We start from the raw sequence: 18,569 nt of genomic DNA, 5'->3' as shown, positions 1-18,569 counted from the left end.
GGGACAGAAATCCCACACGTCCCCACGAGAAATCCCTCTGCCCTCGCCCATCCCCCCCATATAAGTTGCCTGTCCCCATAAAAAGCAGCAATTACTTCAGAAAGTTTTGATTTTTTTTTTTTTTAAGCCTTAGTTTATTTAAACCAACAATAAAATACAATCATTTTTTAAACACCCCCTTCCTTTTTTTAATACCCCCTCCTCTCTATAAAAAAAATATTTTTAGTAATAATCCATGAGTCACAAAGCAAGGGTGCACCTAGGAAAAGGGAGCATCATAAACACTGCAGTGAGCATTAGAACATTAATATACCCGTTGTTAAACTGAGACCAGATTAATACAGATCGATCCTGCACAGTCAACGCTAAAAGAAAACAGTCCTTTTCATACATACAGAACACAACCTCCCTACCCCTCACACTGGCCCACTTGCTTCCTTGTCACCATCACCACACTCTCTCAACCCCTGATCCTGTCATCATCATCTCTGTACCCCCTTATGCCTGTTCCTGTCACCAGATTCTCTCCATTCCCCCCATTCAGCCTGCCACTTCACTCTCCCTACCTCTCTCTGCCCAAGGTGGAAGGCTATCTATCACCTTGGGTGGCCTGTTTGCCACCTTATTCTCTAGCCACCTGTCATCCCATGCTCTATAAAACCATTGCCTCATTCTCCCTATCCTTCATGATGGTCGTAACCTATCCCTTTTGCTAGTTCTCATATTAGCCATACTGCCTGCTTACTTGTCTTTGCTATCTTGTGCCCCCCCTCCTCCTCTCCCTGTCACCTCACTCTCTCCCTTCATGCTAGCTCTCACTTGTTCTTCTCCTCACCCTGGCTTGCCTGTCACTTCCCTCTCCCTTCCCCCTAGTTGTCTGCCACAATCCCAAGCCCACCCCTGCCTAACCTGTGGGCCAAATTGACTCTACTTTCTTTCCTTCCCCACTTGTCACATGCATGCCAAGTCCTAGCACCCACCAAGCCTTTCCCCCACCCCCACCCCACTAACCTGACCTCAGCAGCACCAGCCAGCTCCTGCCAAGTGATTTTGGCAGGGGGAGTAGGCCCTCTTCCAGCCAGCCACTCCAGTGCCCAGGAGCTGCAGCCACCTTCACCACAGCAGCAGAGAGCCATGCGGGGGAGGTGCAGGGTTCTGTCCTGGCCCGCCTCCCCCCCCCCCCAAGGTCCTTCCCTTCTCCAGACCCAGTGCCCACACTTACCCTGTGCAACTTTGGCCAGCTCAGGTGGGGGCAGGACAGAACGCAGCTGGGAGCCAGAGAGCCATCCCGCTCCTCGCTCGGGCAGCTGCACAAAGGCAACGGAAAGTGAAGCTCTGCAGTTCCCCAGAAGCAGCAACTCAGCCGCCGGTTCTCCCTCCTCTATAGCTCATCACGTAGGCAGTAAGATCAGCACAGGCAACAGGCACTCTGAGTTCGTTTTTGATTGGCCCGTTGAGCTGCAGCTGAACCAATGTGTGCCTGAGCTGAGCTTACTGCCCACATGATGAGCTCCATGCCTACGTGACATGCTGCTGATTCGTCTGGACTCGGAGCTCAGTGCAGCACCAGACCGGAAATAAGGTAGGCCTCGAGTCAGGAAGATAGGAACCCCAGTTCCATCCTCGTGGGAGTCCTGTGGGCCTGGGAGGGATCCCTGTGGGATTCCTGTGGGCCTGGTTAGGGTCCCCGTGGGAGTCCCGTTGACCTAGAGCGACCCCTGTGGGACCTGTGGGATTTCAGTGATCCCCGTTCCTGTGCAGACTTCTATCCTGGAACTAGCTACTTAGGAGGAAGGTGTTAGAATTGAAGGATTAGAAAGAAATAGTTTGGCATGATGTAAGTACATTGGAGCTCCTTGTTGTGGGGATGGATTTAGATGACTTCTAGAAGGGCTGGCCCAACCTCTAGTGGAGTAAGCATCCATCTATTATGTCACAGGTTGAGGCATGGTGCAGACAATTGAGTTGGTGTCCACAAAAGGGTCATTGTGGCCAGCACAGGGCTTGAACATCCATGCGTTCCTGAAATCTGCTGGGTTCTACTCCCTCTGAAACTGGAAGTTTGTAAGGAGTGGAACCCAGCAGTCAGTCTTTCTCTCACTCTTCCTAAATTAGGGGGGGGGGGGCTTGAGTCATCCCTTGTTTGGCGGGGAAGCATAGCTGAAGGTTTACCTGGGATGTTAGATACATTTGGGCTGGTCCTTCAGCCAGATCCCAGGCTTAGCTTTTAGCCTTGCATTGCCATATATTAACTATCCTCTTTGCTTATCCTAGGCTTTGTTAAATCCATTACTGTCTTTTCCTCCATTACTGTCACTTTTTACATGGTTTCCTTCTTCCCTTCTCCTTTCTGTGAAGTATTTCCTTCGTTACCCAGCTTCAAACCATGATCTGGCATAGGCATCTGGGGCAATTTATATGGAGAAGATGGTGAAGAGAGACGGTTGACAAGACATACCATCCTGAGAGCCTAGAGAATGAAGTGGGAGAAACAGATTTTTTTTTTTTTAACTGGATCCAAAATCTGTCTAGAAGCCAACATATTACAATATATAGAAGGAAGTATGGAGTGAGGGTTTTTATTTTTAAGTAACCTAGCAGTATAGATGAACAGAGGGAGCAGAGTTAAAAAAAAAAAAAAAAAAGCCACGTTCACTGTTTTGTTAGAATTTCAGGAATCGGATTTAGAGGCTGGTGTTAAACATACAGGGCCCAGGGTAGAAACACAGGAGTGAGACCAGCCAGTTTTAGGTGCCCATAAACTGTTGCCCGTGTGATGCAGCTTCGCCAAGGGAGACCCTTTCAGTGTTGGGGCCCCTGCGCTCCCTCGATCCTGAGGAGATTGGGAATATGTAAATTGTTTGTCAATGCATGTAATGTTTGTTTCTGGTTTGTTTTTGTTTTTTTAAACAGGCTTGGTCCTGTCCGAAATTGGATTTACAAGAAAATGAATCCTATAGAGACAGATCGACTCATTAATTCTGTGAGTTTGAAGTTTTACTTTCCTGGGTATAGAGAGGGGTGGGGACTAGCCTGTTCTATTCAGTTTCTAATTTCTGTGCTGCATTTATCGTGCAGTTGGTGAATGTATCCATACAGGCAGTATCTGGTCACATGTAGCTGTATTGGTTTGGACAGTGCAGCATTTGAAAGATTGGTTCTGACTTTAAACTATTCTATACAGCTAATGATAATGGCATCCTTCCCCCTTTAATTCCCCTGTCCTGGAATTCTGTAAGGTCTGATATCACCAGATCTACTCACAAATTTAAATTGTCCTTTCCAACGTCAAAAGGTATTAGCTACATCAGCAAACTAGGGAAATCTCTACTTTTCAAAATTGCTGAGTTGTAGAATAATTTTTCTGTTCAACTACCCGATCTGGACTCTTTCCAACTATTTCGAAAATATCTGAAAACTTGGCTATTTTCAAAGTTGTAAATTCCGCTCCTCTCCATACTATTCCAAATTCATATTGTACTTGTTCTTTTCTCTAATTTTTGTAAACCGTGTCGAGCTGTATTGTTATAGAGAAGATGCGGTATATAAGCTTAACCTTTTCCTATCGTGTGTCCCGGATGACGGAACATTCCTAAAATGTCGTTGCCATTGTATGTCCCATGGTATGGGACATACAGTAAACGACAGGAACACAAAATATTTGAATTTACATACTTATGACTTATTTACATTATGTTTACAATAGCCGAAAATGATAACGGTGAATAATACAAAACTTTGCTAAAATAATTACGATTGGAACCAGCGTAACGTAACATTTATTACGATAAGAAAAGGTTAAGGTTTAGTTTAGTCCCTTAATTAAAATTCTTTCACTGACATCCTGTTCTGTGTCCTCAACAATAACAACAACCCAACCTTTTTCTCTAGTGCTGTTCTCGCCCATCTGCAGGATGAGGCACCCAGGTTGAGGCTAGCTTAACCATTGTACAGGCTAGGCAGTTGCCTAGGATAGTATCATCTTGGTAAAGAGCAGCTGCAGTCAGATCAATACAGTAAACTTGACAGTCACACTCAAAGAACAATCGGTATTTACTTTTACCTGCAGGGAGAGAAGGCAGTTTTCAGTGTTCATTTAAAAATGGCTCTTAGAAATTATCCTCATGATATATTTAAAGGTATTACAGTGGAACCTTGGTTTACGAGCATAATTCGTTCTAGAAGCATGCTCGTAAACCAAATTACTCGTATATCAAAGCGAGTTTCCCCATAGGAAGTAAGGGAAACTCGTTTGATACGTTCCCACCCACCCTTCGAGGCCAGTGGTGCTGCTCAACCCCCCGCTCGAACCGGCACCGGCACGCAGCCCACAGGACGTACTTCTTGAACGGAGAAACTTTAACTAGGACTTCAGCAGAACGAGATTTAGGAGTGATCATCAGTGCAGACATAAAAACTGCCAATCAAGTGGAGAAGGCTTCATCTAAGGCAAGGCAGATATTGGGTTGTATCAATAGAAGTTTCGTCAGCCGAAAGCCTGAAGTCATAATGCCGTTGTACAGGGCCATGGTGAGACCTCATCTGGAGTACTGTGTGCAGTTCTGGAGGCCACATTACAGTAAAGATGTGCGCAGAATTGAATCGATTCAGCGGACGGCCACCAGGATGATCTCGGGGCTCAAGGGTCTCTCGTACGAAGAGAGACTGAACAAATTGCAGCTCTACACTCTCGAGGAACGTAGGGAAAGGGGAGACATGATCGAAACATTTAAGTACCTCAGGGGACGTGTCGAAGTGGAAGATGATATTTTCTTTCTCAAGGGACCCTCGGCCACAAGAGGGCACCCGCTCAAACTCAGGGGCAGAAAATTTCATGGCGACACCAGAAAGTATTTCTTCACAGAGAGAGTGGTTGATCATTGGAACACGCTTCCAGTGCAGGTGATCGAGGCAGACAGCGTGCCAGACTTTAAGAATAGATGGGATACCCATGTGGGATCCCTTCGAGGGTCATGATAAGAAAATTGGGTCATTAGGGCATAGACAGGGGGTGGGTAAGCAGAGTTGGCAGACTTGATGGGTTGTAGCCCTTTTCTGCCGTCATCTTCTATGTTTCTATGTTTATGTTTCTATGACGTACCGGTGAAAGAAGTTCCTGCCTCTTGCTTGGGCCTTGAGCATCTGCGCATGCTCAAGGCCCAGGCAAGAGGCAGGAACTTCTTTCACCGGCACCGGCTCATCCTGTGGGCTGCGTGCCGGTGCCAGATGGGGTAAGGCTGAATGTCGTTTGGGAGGGGGTGTGGTGCCGGTTTGTGCGAGGTGGGGGGCGTTCACGAGCAGGGGGGAACGATGCTGGTTCTCGGGGGAGGGGGGAGTGCTCGCAAATCGAGTCAACGCTTGATTTGCGAGACAAGATTTTCGAGAATGTTTTGCTCGTCTTGCAAAACACTCGCAAACCGCGTTACTCGCAAACAGAGGGTTTAACTATATTTTGATTACATCTTTTTGATTCTTTTGTGATTGCTTGTATCGCACAGAGCTGTCAGTATCAGTAGAGGAGATTTTTTATGCCGATGAGGTTCACTACCCTTATATAGTAACATAGTAAATGACAGCAGATAAAGACCTGCCTCTCATCTGGTCTCAGTAGGTTGATCTGAGGCTTTTTCCTCCTCACTAGACTTTGGCAGCATATGTGGATGAGAGAGAGTCCATGTTGAGTGTATTTAGATACCAGTCTAGTACTTGGCTTGTCACAATGGACCAGTCTTTATTATTTATCAGAATGAAACTCCATTGTACTCTCCTGATAAGCTTGGTGAACAAACATTTTTTTTTCTCAGCTAAGGGAGAGCCTCAGCACCCTGAGGTTGTGGGTTCAAACCCACGCTACTCCTTGTGAACATGGGCAAGTCACTTAATCCCCCCCATTGCCCCAGGTACACTAGATAGGTTGTGAGCCCGCCGGGACAGACAGGGAAAAATGCTTGAGAACGAGCTATAAAGTGCAGGCAACTACCAGTAATGTAAAAGTATATAGTAGCTGAGAGGTTTGAAGTTTTTGAACCAGGATGAAACAAGAGATGGGCTAATACAGATTTATGGGATATGACCAGAAAAAGAAGCCTGTCAAATGGGTAGACCAAGAAAGAAAAGTATTAACTTTAAAAAGAAGAAATGCAGACAAAAATGTTTAGATCCATCTTTTGGCTTGGATATGCTCATCTGTCAAGAAATCATCTAACTCAATTATTTTTTAATGTTCTCTGCTTTTGTTGTAAAGGAGCTGGGATCCCCTAACAGGGCAGATGCCAGTGGCCATGGCGCATCTCCTGATACGTGGAGTTCCTCTGTTCCTCAGCGTCTTCGTTCACTGGATACTTTCAGAGGGTAACTGCTACTGGAGATTATTTAAACAGGCTCTTAGAGGGTTACTTTGCTTAAATCAGAGGCTGGCTAGAGGGAGGCACCTTCTCCTCTCCATTGCCTCCCCTCAAAATATCATTAAGAACACTTTTCCTTACCCTGGTACACTGGTTCACACAAATGGGTTATATTCTCCAGCCAGCAAATGAAAGCAAAAGACACTGACATTTTAATAATAAATATGAATGATACAGCGGTGAATAAGTAGTAACCTCCGACAAAGCCTTTGTGGAAACAATGGCCCTGATGGGTGTTCTTTTCTCCAAGATAAGTTGCGTCTACATTGATTTTATTTTCACTAAATGTTGGCATAAAAAAGTTGATTGAGGAAAATTTTTAGACAAATGATATTTGCATAAAACTATGCTTAAGCACAAAAGTGCGCACAAAGCAGGCTGACTGATGTCTTAAGTGCTTTGAAAATGAATTCCAGAGGCAAATTTAAATATTTGCATATCAGGAAGCAGATTTATTTTGACACCAAGCTGGTTTCAGAAATTTGTTATTTAGCATGGTAGAAATTTTTTCTCAAAATAATAAGGGCTAATAAGTCCAAGTCCAAAAACCTTCCAATGAGATGAATATAAGGAATCTTTTCCAAAGACCTGTAGACTTTATTTATATTTAAAGTGCGTTTTGTATATATATATATATATATATATATATATTTTTTTGAATATATATATTTTTTTGAAAGGTGAAAAGGCCTCAAGTGTTTCAGCCGTCTGCCTTTGGAACAAGTCCTGTCAAAGCGGTCCGTTGTGAACTATCATTAGTCTCGCATACCTTTCTTTTACGTACCTTTCTTTTTTACATTAACACTAGTCACTATTAAAGTCTTTTTAATTAATAACTTTTGTTCTTTAAACCCTTTACTTTTCAAGTTTCAAATTTCAAAACTTAATGAAACTTAGTAAATAGTAGTAGATATTGCTTTAATATTCAGGCTTAATAACTTCTTGAAAACTGAAGTACTTAGCTTTTTTGTAGTAGCAGTACTGACAGCTATTAGCTATGTGGAATGGCTTTAAAAATAACCCAGTTGGTGTAAACAACTCTCAGTTGGATTTCTTGCTGTGCTATATTTCGCTCACCCATGACCTCTGGAAGATGAGCACAAGGCTTTTACCCATTGAGCCACAGCCATTAGGGTGTGTTGAAAAGATGATTCTGGCCTTGACCTACAGCTATTGGGTTTGACTAGGCCTCACAATGTCCTTCCATCAGCTGTTTCCCTCTTCTTGCTCCCCACCTTGTCTTTAGGGGATAGATGCTTAGATCTATTGGAGTTAGGAACTGGGGGTTGGCGATGTGGATGGGGGGAGGGGTGAATAAAAAAAAAAAAAGAAAATATGAGAACTATGGGGTGTAGTGGAGAAAGCCCTTTGGGGCCCCTTGATAGGTTTCTGTTTCTGTTTCTCTTCTCTCATTCCTCACATCCTTGGTTTAAAAAAAAAAAAAAGAACAAACACACAAGTTATCTGTGGATATTTTGTGCATTGAGAGGAGGGGGAAGGAGCCTCTTTCTGTGTGGTGTGGGAGTGTATGGTTTTTAGGGTTCCAACAGCAGTTGGGACATCTGATACACTGCCCCTTTAAGTTAGACAAGGGGGAATGTGTAGATTTAAGTCAGTGGTGATTTGGTAGTTGCAGCTCAGTGTGACCAGATCTGTGCCTGGTTCATGGGGATACAATCGGTGGCAAGTGGCAAGAGTTATGCAAGTGGCAAGAAGTGCCAGAAAGGCTCATGTTACCAGAGTGTCTGTCTCTGGAGCTCCAAGCACGAGAACAGCAGTCATTTTGGTTTTTTTGACTGTGTGTTCCCACGTGAGTATGATAGATGCCTGGATAGTTCAGGAGAATGGTCATTGATGGAGATCTTTCTCCTCTCTAATGCCAATAACACCTGAAGATAGCCCATGTAGCATGAGACAGTGCTTGGTCCTGTTCCAAGGACCTTATCAGAACCCTGTTTTTAGGGGAAGTTTCTGTGGCCTCTTAGCTGGTTGTTTTCTACCTATAGATTGGGCTGTCTCTTGTTTTGATGAGCTGGTTATGGCGGGCACTCTGAAGGTGAGGTCTTATTGTCCTGGGTCCTGCAGGCCCAGGAGAGCTTACTTGGTTTTGGTATCTAAAGAGACAGTTCTGAGAATACCAGAGGTGGGAACTGGCTAAGTTCCTCTTTTTTTCTTAGTACTGGTCTCTAGCACAGGTCTCTCACAGCCTCTGTTGCCTGACAGCACTCCAGTGAAGGTAGATTAAGCAACTTCTTTAAAGATGCTTTGTGCTCTAATTTATAAGAGAAACATTTAGGTCCTTTAATCAATCTATTGATTAGATAGGCTAGTTCAGTGTATCGCAAACTGTGTGCCGTGGCACACTAGTGTGCCTCCTGAGATTTGAAGAAAGGCGCCTGCGTCAGCTAACTTGGAACTGCCTGCCTTCTGCTGCTGATACACTACCGGGACTCCTGCTTGCCTCTTCTTCTCTGATTTTAAGTGTGCTGTGGCATACAGGGGCAGGAAGAGAGGTACCGTCATTACCTAACTTGCAACTTCCTGCCTTCTGCTGCCGATACGAAAGCAGGAGTATTGGCAGCAGAAGGCAGGAAGTTGCAAGTTAGCTGACGCCAGCACCTCTCTTCCTGCCTCTATATGCCGTGGTACACTTAAAATCAGAGACAAAGATGCAAGCAGGAGTCCCGGCAGCTTCTCTCCATACCTCCGAACCAGCAGCAGCAGCTCAGAGTGGTTTTAACTTAGTCACACAGCTGCTGCTAGCATTAATTTAGTCTCGGTTTCTTCAGGCAGCCGCGGGGCCTTTGCTGGGCTGGCCCACTTTAATGATGTGAGGAGGGCTTGGCTAGCAAAAGCCCAGAGGCTGCATGATGAAATAGCGGCTAAACTAATCCTAGCGGCAGCTTTGTGACTAAGTTAAAACCATACAGTGAGATGCCAGTAGCCTAGAAAGAGGAGAGTTATGCTGGACAGGACAGGGAAGGAGGGAAGGGAGAAGGGGTACTGCTGAACATGGGGAGCAGGGAAGGAAGAAGTGGTACTGCTGGATGGGGGGAATGAAGGGAGAAGTGGTAATGCTTGACAGGAGAGGAGGGAAGGGAGTAGGGGTACTACTGGACAGGGGGTGAGAAGGGGCAATGTTGGATAGGGGGGGAGGTAAAAGGAAGGGAGAAGAGGTGCTGCTGGACCTGGCAGAAAGGGAAGAAAAGAAAGGGTGCTACACACTGGAGGGGAGAGTGAGATGGTGCATGAGGAGAGAGCATGTTGGGTTGTGGGTGGGAAGGAGGGATGCCACTTGAGGGAAGAGGCAAGGACAGAGAGAGAAAACATACAGGAGGGAGAAAGTGTTGGACTCGTGGAGATGGCGAGATGGATGGGGAGGAGAGAAATAAGGGAAGGAGAAATGTTACACTCGGGAAGGGGGAGAGGGCAGAGAATGGAAAGTTGAACTCGTATAGAGAGAGAGAGAGAGAGAGAGATGTTGGTTGAGGGATGGAAGGCGGACCAGAGGAGAATCATGAAGGAGGAAGAGAGAAAAAAATGTTGGACTGGTGGAAAGGAGGGAGAAATGTTGGACTGGGAGGGGGGCCGGAAAGGAGGAAAGGAAGGGAGATGGACTGTTTTCAAGCTAAGTGAACGCATTTTCATCTTATTTATGCAGTGACTTTTTGCATGATTGATATAAGAAGAGAGAGAAATTATCATTTGAATCAGTAAAAATTTTAAATATCATCTAAAGTCATATCAAGTCTTTGAGCGTGATCAAAAATTTTTATGAAGTTGCAATGACTGGAAGGTGAACTCTTTACATAGGGGAGTTTTTTCAGCCTTCCCTTTAGTTTCATATCTCTGAGCTTTTTTAAATGTAATTTTTTGATCACCCTCTGCAGACATATTACCTTTAGGGGTCAGTTCTCTTTATTATAAAGATGGATGCAAGGCAGAAAGTGAAGACGGAGAGAAAAACAATGGATAAGAAAGCCCTGGAAACATAGCACAGAAAAATAGTCACCAGACAACAAAGGTAGGGAAAATGATTTTATTTTCAATATAGTGATTGAAATATGTCAGTTTTGAGACTTTATATCTGCTTTGTATGTTGTGGTGTATATGAAAAATGAATGGAAAAAATTGCATTACAATTAGTAAAGGAGGTGGGATCTGGGGAAGAGCTTGGGTGGGTCTATGGTGGAGTTTGGGAAGACTGTGGTTGGGGGTGCTCAGTTGATATTTGTTAGACTTCCCTGCTAGCACACCCTACTGGCATTTCAGGGCCTGTCTGGAGTGCTTTTGGGCATGCGTGGATGTCAACATGATGATGTCATGTATGCTTGAGATGTCATCATGGCGACGTCTGCGCACTTTTGGGTGCCTCCAGCCGTGGCCACTACCTTTAGTGTGCCCTGGCTCGAGAAAGTTTGAGACACTGTGCTAGTTGATGAAGGCTGCGGGGGCAGCTCCAGCTCTCTGTGAAGTTAATGTCTTGGCAGTTGCCCTCACATGTACTTTGGAGTTTCTCTTCTATCATCTCCCTCCATCCCACTTAGGTTGTGTCCATGGTTTTGGTGAGATGTGGCTCATTGACTCCTTGCAGCTTTCTTATGCCGATGAGTTGGCTCAGTCCTCTAGAGCAGTGGTCCCCAACCCTGTCCTGGAGGACCATCAGGCCAATTGGGTTTTCAGGCTAGCCCTAATGAATATGCATGAGAGAGATAATGGAAGTGTCAGACATGCAAATCTGCTCCAGGCATATTCATTAGGGCTATCCAGAAAACCTGATTGGCCTGGTAGTCCTCCAGGAGAGGGTTGGGGACCACTGCTCTAGAGTGCTGCTCCATTCTTCCTTAGTCAGCCAATGGTAGGCAGTGTTCTCCCCAGAAATTTTTTCCAGCTGGATGGCACGAAAAAGTAGCTGGGTGGGGTGGGCGAGACAGGGAAATTTGATGGTGGGGAAAATTAAGGGCTCCTTTTACAAAGATGCGTTAGCACCTTAATGCGCGGAATAGCGTGCGCTAAATTGCCGCGCATGTAGCCGCTACTGCCTCTTAAGCAGGCGGTAGTTTTTCAGATAGCATACGCTAATCCGGTGTGTGCGCTAAAAACACTAGCGCACCTTTGTAAAAGGAGCCCTAAATGTGTACTATTTTTATTAATTATTATTTTCCAATGTTCACTATTGCTTCCTTTTTTTAAGGTTTGACACTTGTGCCAGAATATTTTTACTAAATTTAAGAAGTATCCAATTCTAGAAGTGAATAATTAGATATTCGCCCTCTTTCAAATGGTATAGACCAGTGGTCTCAAACTCAAACCCTTAGTGGGGCCACATTTTGGATTTGTAGGTACTTGGAGGGCCACAGAAAAAATAGTTAATGTCTTATTAAAGAAATTACAACTTTGCATGAGGTAAATCTCTTTATAGTTTATAAATCTTTCCTTTAACAGTTAAAGGAAAGATTTATAAACTATAAAGAGTTTTACCTTATGCAAACTTGTCATTAATTATTTTTTCTGCAGCCCTCACATTTAAAGTTTAATATCTTTCCTTTCTCAAAACTGACACATTTCAATCACTATATTGAAAATAAAATCATTTTCCCTACCTTTGTTGTCTGGTGACTTTATTTTTCTGAAAACAACGAACAGACTGCAGATAATGTACAAGATGCAGGCGTTGTTTATTAGTAAATGCAGTAACATATACAACCTTATAGCCAACCAAGGGACCCGACACGGTCCGTGTTTCAGATAACACGCCTTCCTCAGGGGTCCATGGTGGTTAAGGTATAAAGCAAACTGCATAAAAGATAACAAACACACGCCAATCACGATCAAATGGGGTCAAGCAAGTCTTATACAATGCCATTTGATCGTGATTGGCGTGTGTTTGTTATCTTTTATGCAGTTTGCTTTATACCTTAACCACCATGGACCCCTGAGGAAGGCGTGTTATCCGAAACACGGACCGTGTCGGGTCCCTTGGTTGGCTATAAGGTTGTATATGTTACTGCATTTACTAATAAACAACGCCTGCATCTTGTACATTATCTGCAGTCTGTTCGTTGTTTTCTGGTTGCTGTTGTTTACTGCAGACTACGTTGGACTTTCTTTCTCCCTTTTGTGCATCGACTTTATTTTTCTGTCCATTTAACTATGTTTCCAGGGTCTTCTTGTCCTTTGACTCTTTTTCTCTCCGTCTTCACTTTCTGCCTTGCATCCATCTTTGGCATTAACTTAATATTCAATTTTTCTGCTTTCTTTTCAAAATCTATGTTTCCATGTCTTACCTTCCCTTCTATCTTCTCTTCTTCTGTCCCTATTTCCATGGTCTGCATCTCTTTCTTTCCTTTCTCTCCATCCCTCCTTCCTTCCTTTCCCCTGGTCTGGCATCTGTCTCCTTCCCTTCCCCAACTTTTTATTTCTTTCACCCTGCCCCCTTCTTTCTTTCTCTCTCTATCCATGCCCCCATTCTTTCTATATGTCTGTCTTTCTCTCTCTCTCCGTGCCCCCTTTCTTTCTTTTTTTCTTTCTCCATGCCCGCCCTTTCTCTCTCCATGCCCCTTTCTGTCTGTGTCCCGTTTCCCTTTCTTTCTGTATCTCTGCCCCCCCCCCCCGCTTTCTTTCTTTACTTCTCCCTGCCCTCCCCCAAGCCACCACAATCGGGGAACAGGCCGCCGCCACCACAATCGGGGAACAGGCCGCCGCCACCGCAATCGGGGAACAAGCTGCCGCCGCCACAATCGGGGAACAGGCCAGTGCCGAGGTCTTAACTCTCCCTGCATATCTTCCCCAGCGCGGGCCATCCAATTCACGCCACACGACGTCAATTCTAACGTCGGGGAGGAACTTCCGGGCCAGCCAGGCAGCAATTGGCTGGCCCAGAACTTCCTCCCCAACATTAGAATTGAACGTCGGGTGGCGAGAATTGGTCGGCTCTGAGCTGGGGAAGATATGTAGGGAGAGCTAAGACCTCGGGTGCTGACCTGTTCCCCGATTGCGGTGGCTTGGGGGAGGGCAGTGGGGAAGGGAAGCAGATTGAGGACCCCTGCTTTAGGCAAGGACAGATTGCGGGCCGCAAAATAGTCCCTGGGGGGCTGCATGTGGCCCGCGGCCGTGTGTTTGAGACCACTGGTATAGAGGTTTAAAAAAGGGAAATGCGTTAATGAAATTATTAGGTCCAATCTAGCCATTTATTTCTGCATGAATTTAAACAACTAAAAAAAAAGATAAATATAGCTTATCCAGTCATACAAGAAACATCTCTACAGCACCTCTAATAATATTTTGATCACTATATTCCTTCCTGAGGTCTCACTGAGGATATGAAATAGATGCAATCCCCACTTCCAAACCTCTTCCACATAATTTGAAGGAGACCTGTGTGATCGCACTACAGCAAAATAAAAAAGTAGCAGATAAAAATCAAAGTGAGAGCTAGGCAAAACAGTTTAGATAAAAATGCAGGTAATAATTAGCAATGTATTAAAAATATTTTATTTGTATTTGTTTATAATGTCATTTGAAAGCTGTTTGATGTTAAATACAGCTTTAATTTAATTCATTATAGTGGGGTGGGGTGGGGGGGGGACAATACCTACATCAACAGTAAAGTTAGCATAGGGTCATTAAATCCAGTGGCATACCTAGTATATATGACAGCCAGTGCTGATCATTTTTTAATAATCCCCTCCTCTATATAAAAAAAAATTATTTTTAGTAATAATCCATGAGTTACACAACAAGGGTGCACCTAGGAAAATGCAGCATCTTAAACACTGCAGTGAGCACTAGAACACCAACACATGCATTGTAAAACTAAACAAACCAGATCCTGCACAGTCAATTGATCCTGTACAGTCATTGCTAACAGAAAGCTATGTCCTTTTCATACACACAGAACAGAGATACACCCTCGCCTAATATGAAATAATCACAAATTAAAAATAAAAATATGTAGACAAAAGTTAAACTGAAACGCCAATAAACCAGACTCTGCATACAATGCAACACCACAGAACCAGTGACACGTACCCTAATACTGTGCAAAATATAAAGACAGAAGATGTAAATTTGAAAAAACTGCTACATAACAATCACCACTTTACAAATTAACAAATATAAATAAAACAGGGAAGAGAGAAATAAGAAAATACCATTTTATTGGACTAATCCATTTTTCAATTAGTAGTAATTAGCTTTCAGAGGCCAAATCTTTCTTCAAGACAGTACAGTATACTGCTGTTATGGTATCCTGTCCTGACCCGAGGAAAGGGGTTTAGTCCCCAAAAAACTGCCTTATTTCCATTTTCTATTGATAAACTTTAATCAATACAGTTACAATATTACTTGATTCTACATAAAGCAACAACAAATTTTTTTTCCACCTTTTGTCGTTTCTGCTTTAATCATCTTCTCTTCACTCTCTTCTTTCTATTCAGCGTTTGTCCTCGCTCCCTTCCATGCAACATCTGTCCTCTCTCTTTGCCCCTTCCACCCAGCCTCTGCCCTCTCTCTCTCTCCCCCTTGCATCCACTGTCCACCCTCTCTGCCCTTTCCATCCAGTGTCCGCCCTCTCTCTGTTCCATATGGCATCTTCCCTCTTTCTATGTCCCAATAAACTGTATATCCTTTGCCCTTTCTCTCCTTTGTACTCTGTGACCTTTGTACTTTGTGCCTTTGTACTCCTGTGCCCTTTCTCTCCATTTCAGCTTCACCTCCTCTCCATTTTTTTTGTCTCCACCACTTCCCCTATGCTCTGGCCCCTCTATCCCCTTCTCTCCCCCCATGCCCTGGCATCTCTCTCCTCTCCTTCCATCTCCCCCTTCCACTCCATTATCTGGCATCTCTTCTTCTTCCTTTCTCTCCTTCCTTCCTTTCACTTGGTCTGGCATCTGTCTCCTCCCCCTCCCCCCATATGCCCTGACATCTCTCCCCCCTCCATGGTCTGGTAGCTCCTTTCCTTTCCCTCTCTCCTATGGTCTTGGCATCTCTTTCCTCTCCTCTCCCTTCCCTGGTCTTCCTTCTCCCCTCTCTCTCCCCAATTGTGTGCAGCAGCAGCACTTCTCTTCCCCTCATGCCCTGGAATCTCTCTCCTCTCCTATGTCTCCCTCTGCTTCCTTGCTGTGGCACCTTTATTTCCTTTCCCTCTGGTCTGGCATTTGTCTCCTTAGTTTCCCTTCCCTCCCCTCCCCCATGCCCTGGCATCTCACTTCTCTCCCCTACCGCCTCCATTATCTTGCATCTCCACTCCTTCCTTTTTCTCCCTCCTTCATTTCCCCTGGTCTGGCATCTGTCTCCTTCTCCCCCCCCATAGTCTGGTATCTCCTTTCTTTTCCCTCCCTCCTATGGTCTTGGCATCTCTTTCCTCTCCTCTCCTTTCCCTGGTCTTCCTCCCCCCCCATTGGGTGTAGCAGCAGCATTTCTCTCCCCCCTAATTGGGTGCAGCAGTAACAGCATTTCTCTCCCCCCCATCACTTCTCCCCCCCCCGCCTCGGTCGGCAGATTCGCTACAGGCTAAGGCAGGAGATAAGTCAGCGAAAAGCTTACAACTTGGAGCTCTTCCTTGCTTCGGGCCTTCCTCGCTGCTGGGTCCTGCCTTCATGGAAACAGAAAGTAGGCAGGACCCGGCAGCGAGGAAGACCCGAAGCAAGCAAGAACATCAAGTTGTAAGCTTTCCTCCCTGCCCTATCTCCCGCCTTAGCCTGTAGCGAATCTATTTCTCGGACCTACTTCATTTCTCTTAGGTACCTTCTCCCTCCGTTAGCCAGCAGCAGTTACTGAAGCACGCAGCTGCGAGCTTCCTCTTTCTGATTGGTTTCGCTTTGTGCAGGAGCGTCTTGTGCGATAAGCTGCAGAACAAAAGTAAACACGACGTCGGGGTTCTTCCTGTTTGTGCACTGGGTCATAATGAGCCTGCAGCCCCTGCCTCCAACTGCGACTGTAAAAATCGACCAGCAGTAGGAAAATTGTTTAAAAAAGTAAAGCTGTTGGGTGCCTGGTGCCTACGGAGTGATGACTATCTTTTTCGAGACTTTGAAACTGCTCTTTTCTCTCCTTGGCACTTGTTTTCGTTGTCTCAGTTGCCTGTTCGTCTCTTGCCCCCCGTGATCCGATCCAGTTTTCTTCTTCGGTCATGGCGCTTTTGCTGGAAGGCCTTGGTCGGGTTGCTGGGGGGAGACCATCAGGTTTCGGATCAGTTGTCTATACGGGGGAATCCGCAGTTCCTGCCTGGCTGTGATAACCCTGTCTTTGTGCGATGGACTGGAGAGGGGTTGCTTCTTCTTGAGCATTTATTGGACGCGGAGGGGGCTATAAGATCTTGGGGAGATTTTCCCATGCTTCATTCCTTGGGGGTGGGAGGTTTATTTGCGTATCAGCAAATTCATCACTATGTGAGGTCCTTGGCTCGCCCGGGCTTACGGTTTCGATTGGGTCACCAATTTCGTCTCTTTTTTGCCCAATTTCATGCTAGTGGCTTGACGGTGTCTGCGTTGCATGGTGCTTTGCGCCGTTTTACTCCTCAGAAGTCTTATGCGGCTTTGGAGTGCCGCTGGGGGAGAGACTTGGGCATACCTGGTGAGTCCTTGAATTTCCCTTCCCTTATTAGTCGTATCTCCTCTATTTCTATTAGCACAGAACTGAGGGAATGCCAATTTCGAGTGGTCTATCGAGCATATTTTTCCCAAGAACGGGTCCACAAGGTTGGGGGCATTTCTTCTCCAATCTGCCCTAAGTGTCAGCTGGGTTGCAACTCCTTTTTTCATGCATTTTGGGGATGCCCTCAAGTGAAAGTTTTTTGGAGAGCCGTACTCCGCTTCTTGGAGCGGCTTGTTGGACACTCTATTCCGATGTCTCCGGTAGGCTTGCTTTTGGATAGATATGAATCTTTGCGAGTGCCTGCTCGGGGACATCGGTTGCTGATCCGGAAAGGTGCTGTTATAGGAAAGAAGATCATTCTTAGCGTTTGGACGCAAGCCATCGCACCTGCTTACTGGGCTTGGAGGAATCGATTTCATAATCTGATGCTCTTGGAGCAGCGCCATGCTCGTTTATCCGTCAGACGGACAAAGGTTTTCCTGCAGACCTGGGACCCCTATATTTGCTCGCTTTCCCCTAGGGCCAGAAGTCTGGTCTTAAACTCATTTCGATGATGATACCCTATGCTCTCAGCTTTTTCCCCGGGATGGTTGGTGGGTTGTTTGGGTGAGTGTGACTGGAGGGTATGACTGGTTGGATGTATGTGGAGTTAGTTGGGTAGGAGGAGACTCCATTCTGTGGGTGGGTGGTCGGGATTTGGTTGTCTTGTTTGCTATGTGCTGAGCGGCATAAGAACACAGCTTGCTCAGCATACTCTTTTCTTGCTGGTTATGGGTTGGGTTTCATGGTGAGGGTGAGGGTTGGGGTGGGGGTTTGGGCTTAGGAGTGGGGGTGATTGGGGGGATTCTTTGGGGGGGGTAAAAATTGTTTGGTTTTACGTTTGGTGATCTCGACCTTGTTGTGCTGTATTGTGTATTTACTGATAGTGCACCAATAAAACATGATTTATACTAAAAAAGTAAAGCTGAAAACCCTTTTTCTGGCGCTTAAAAAAAAAAAGTCAGGTGGAGGCGAATTTGCAGCCAAGATGACAGCCGGGCGCTCACCTAATCCAGCCGGGCGGGGCGCCCGGCTGAAAGGCGCTAGGGAGAACACTGGTAGGGGCACAGAGCAGTACCGGTTGTGCCCAATGGCTCTCCTAATCAAAGTTTTACTGAGAGCTTGGTAGTTTTAAGAGCTTATTGATGATAGTATGAGTATCACCTTCAGGCAGGCCTGAGGCATTACTGCTTGGGTCTATAAATGATACTCTCTTTTAGGTGTCAACAGCTTCCATATTGAGTGTTGTTATGGGATGCTTATGACATGGGGTATGTCACCTCGCATAGACACTGGGTATTGAACCTTGGTCTTCCTTCCACCCGCTGTCCTAAAGATTTGGAAAGTTTGGTGGCCGCCATGTGAGCGGACTGCTGGGCACGATGGACCACTGGTCTGACCCAGCAGCAGCAATTCTTATGTTCTTACAGTTGTAGCCAAATTTATTTGATATACCGCAATTATGAACAAGATTGTTAAACCAAAGCAATTTATAATGGAAAGGGTTAAAAATGATAAAATCAATAAGGA

The 18,569-nt window shown here is 45.3% G+C and overlaps 1 protein-coding gene across 7 annotated transcripts in view; it reads left to right on the top strand.

Annotated features, from left to right (window-relative positions):
• Window positions 1–18,569, top strand: part of HGSNAT (heparan-alpha-glucosaminide N-acetyltransferase) — a 141,221-nt gene that overhangs the window by 54,984 nt on the left and 67,668 nt on the right. For 6 of the 7 annotated variants that reach the window (XM_033915428.1, XM_033915382.1, XM_033915374.1 and 3 more), the window contains 2 exons: window positions 2,914–2,983; window positions 6,245–6,351. The exons of the other annotated variant lie outside the window; for it this stretch is intronic. In XM_033915428.1, the coding sequence (XP_033771319.1) occupies window positions 2,914–2,983; window positions 6,245–6,351 (177 nt within the window). The remainder of the gene's footprint in view (window positions 1–2,913; window positions 2,984–6,244; window positions 6,352–18,569) is intronic. 7 annotated transcript variants of the gene reach the window in all.

Source organism: Geotrypetes seraphini, chromosome 1 (assembly GCF_902459505.1).
Source record: "Geotrypetes seraphini chromosome 1, aGeoSer1.1, whole genome shotgun sequence".
NCBI lineage: Eukaryota > Metazoa > Chordata > Amphibia > Gymnophiona > Dermophiidae > Geotrypetes > Geotrypetes seraphini.
Note: the sequence above shows the minus strand (reverse complement) of the source record. Positions and strands in the feature narration are given on the sequence as shown.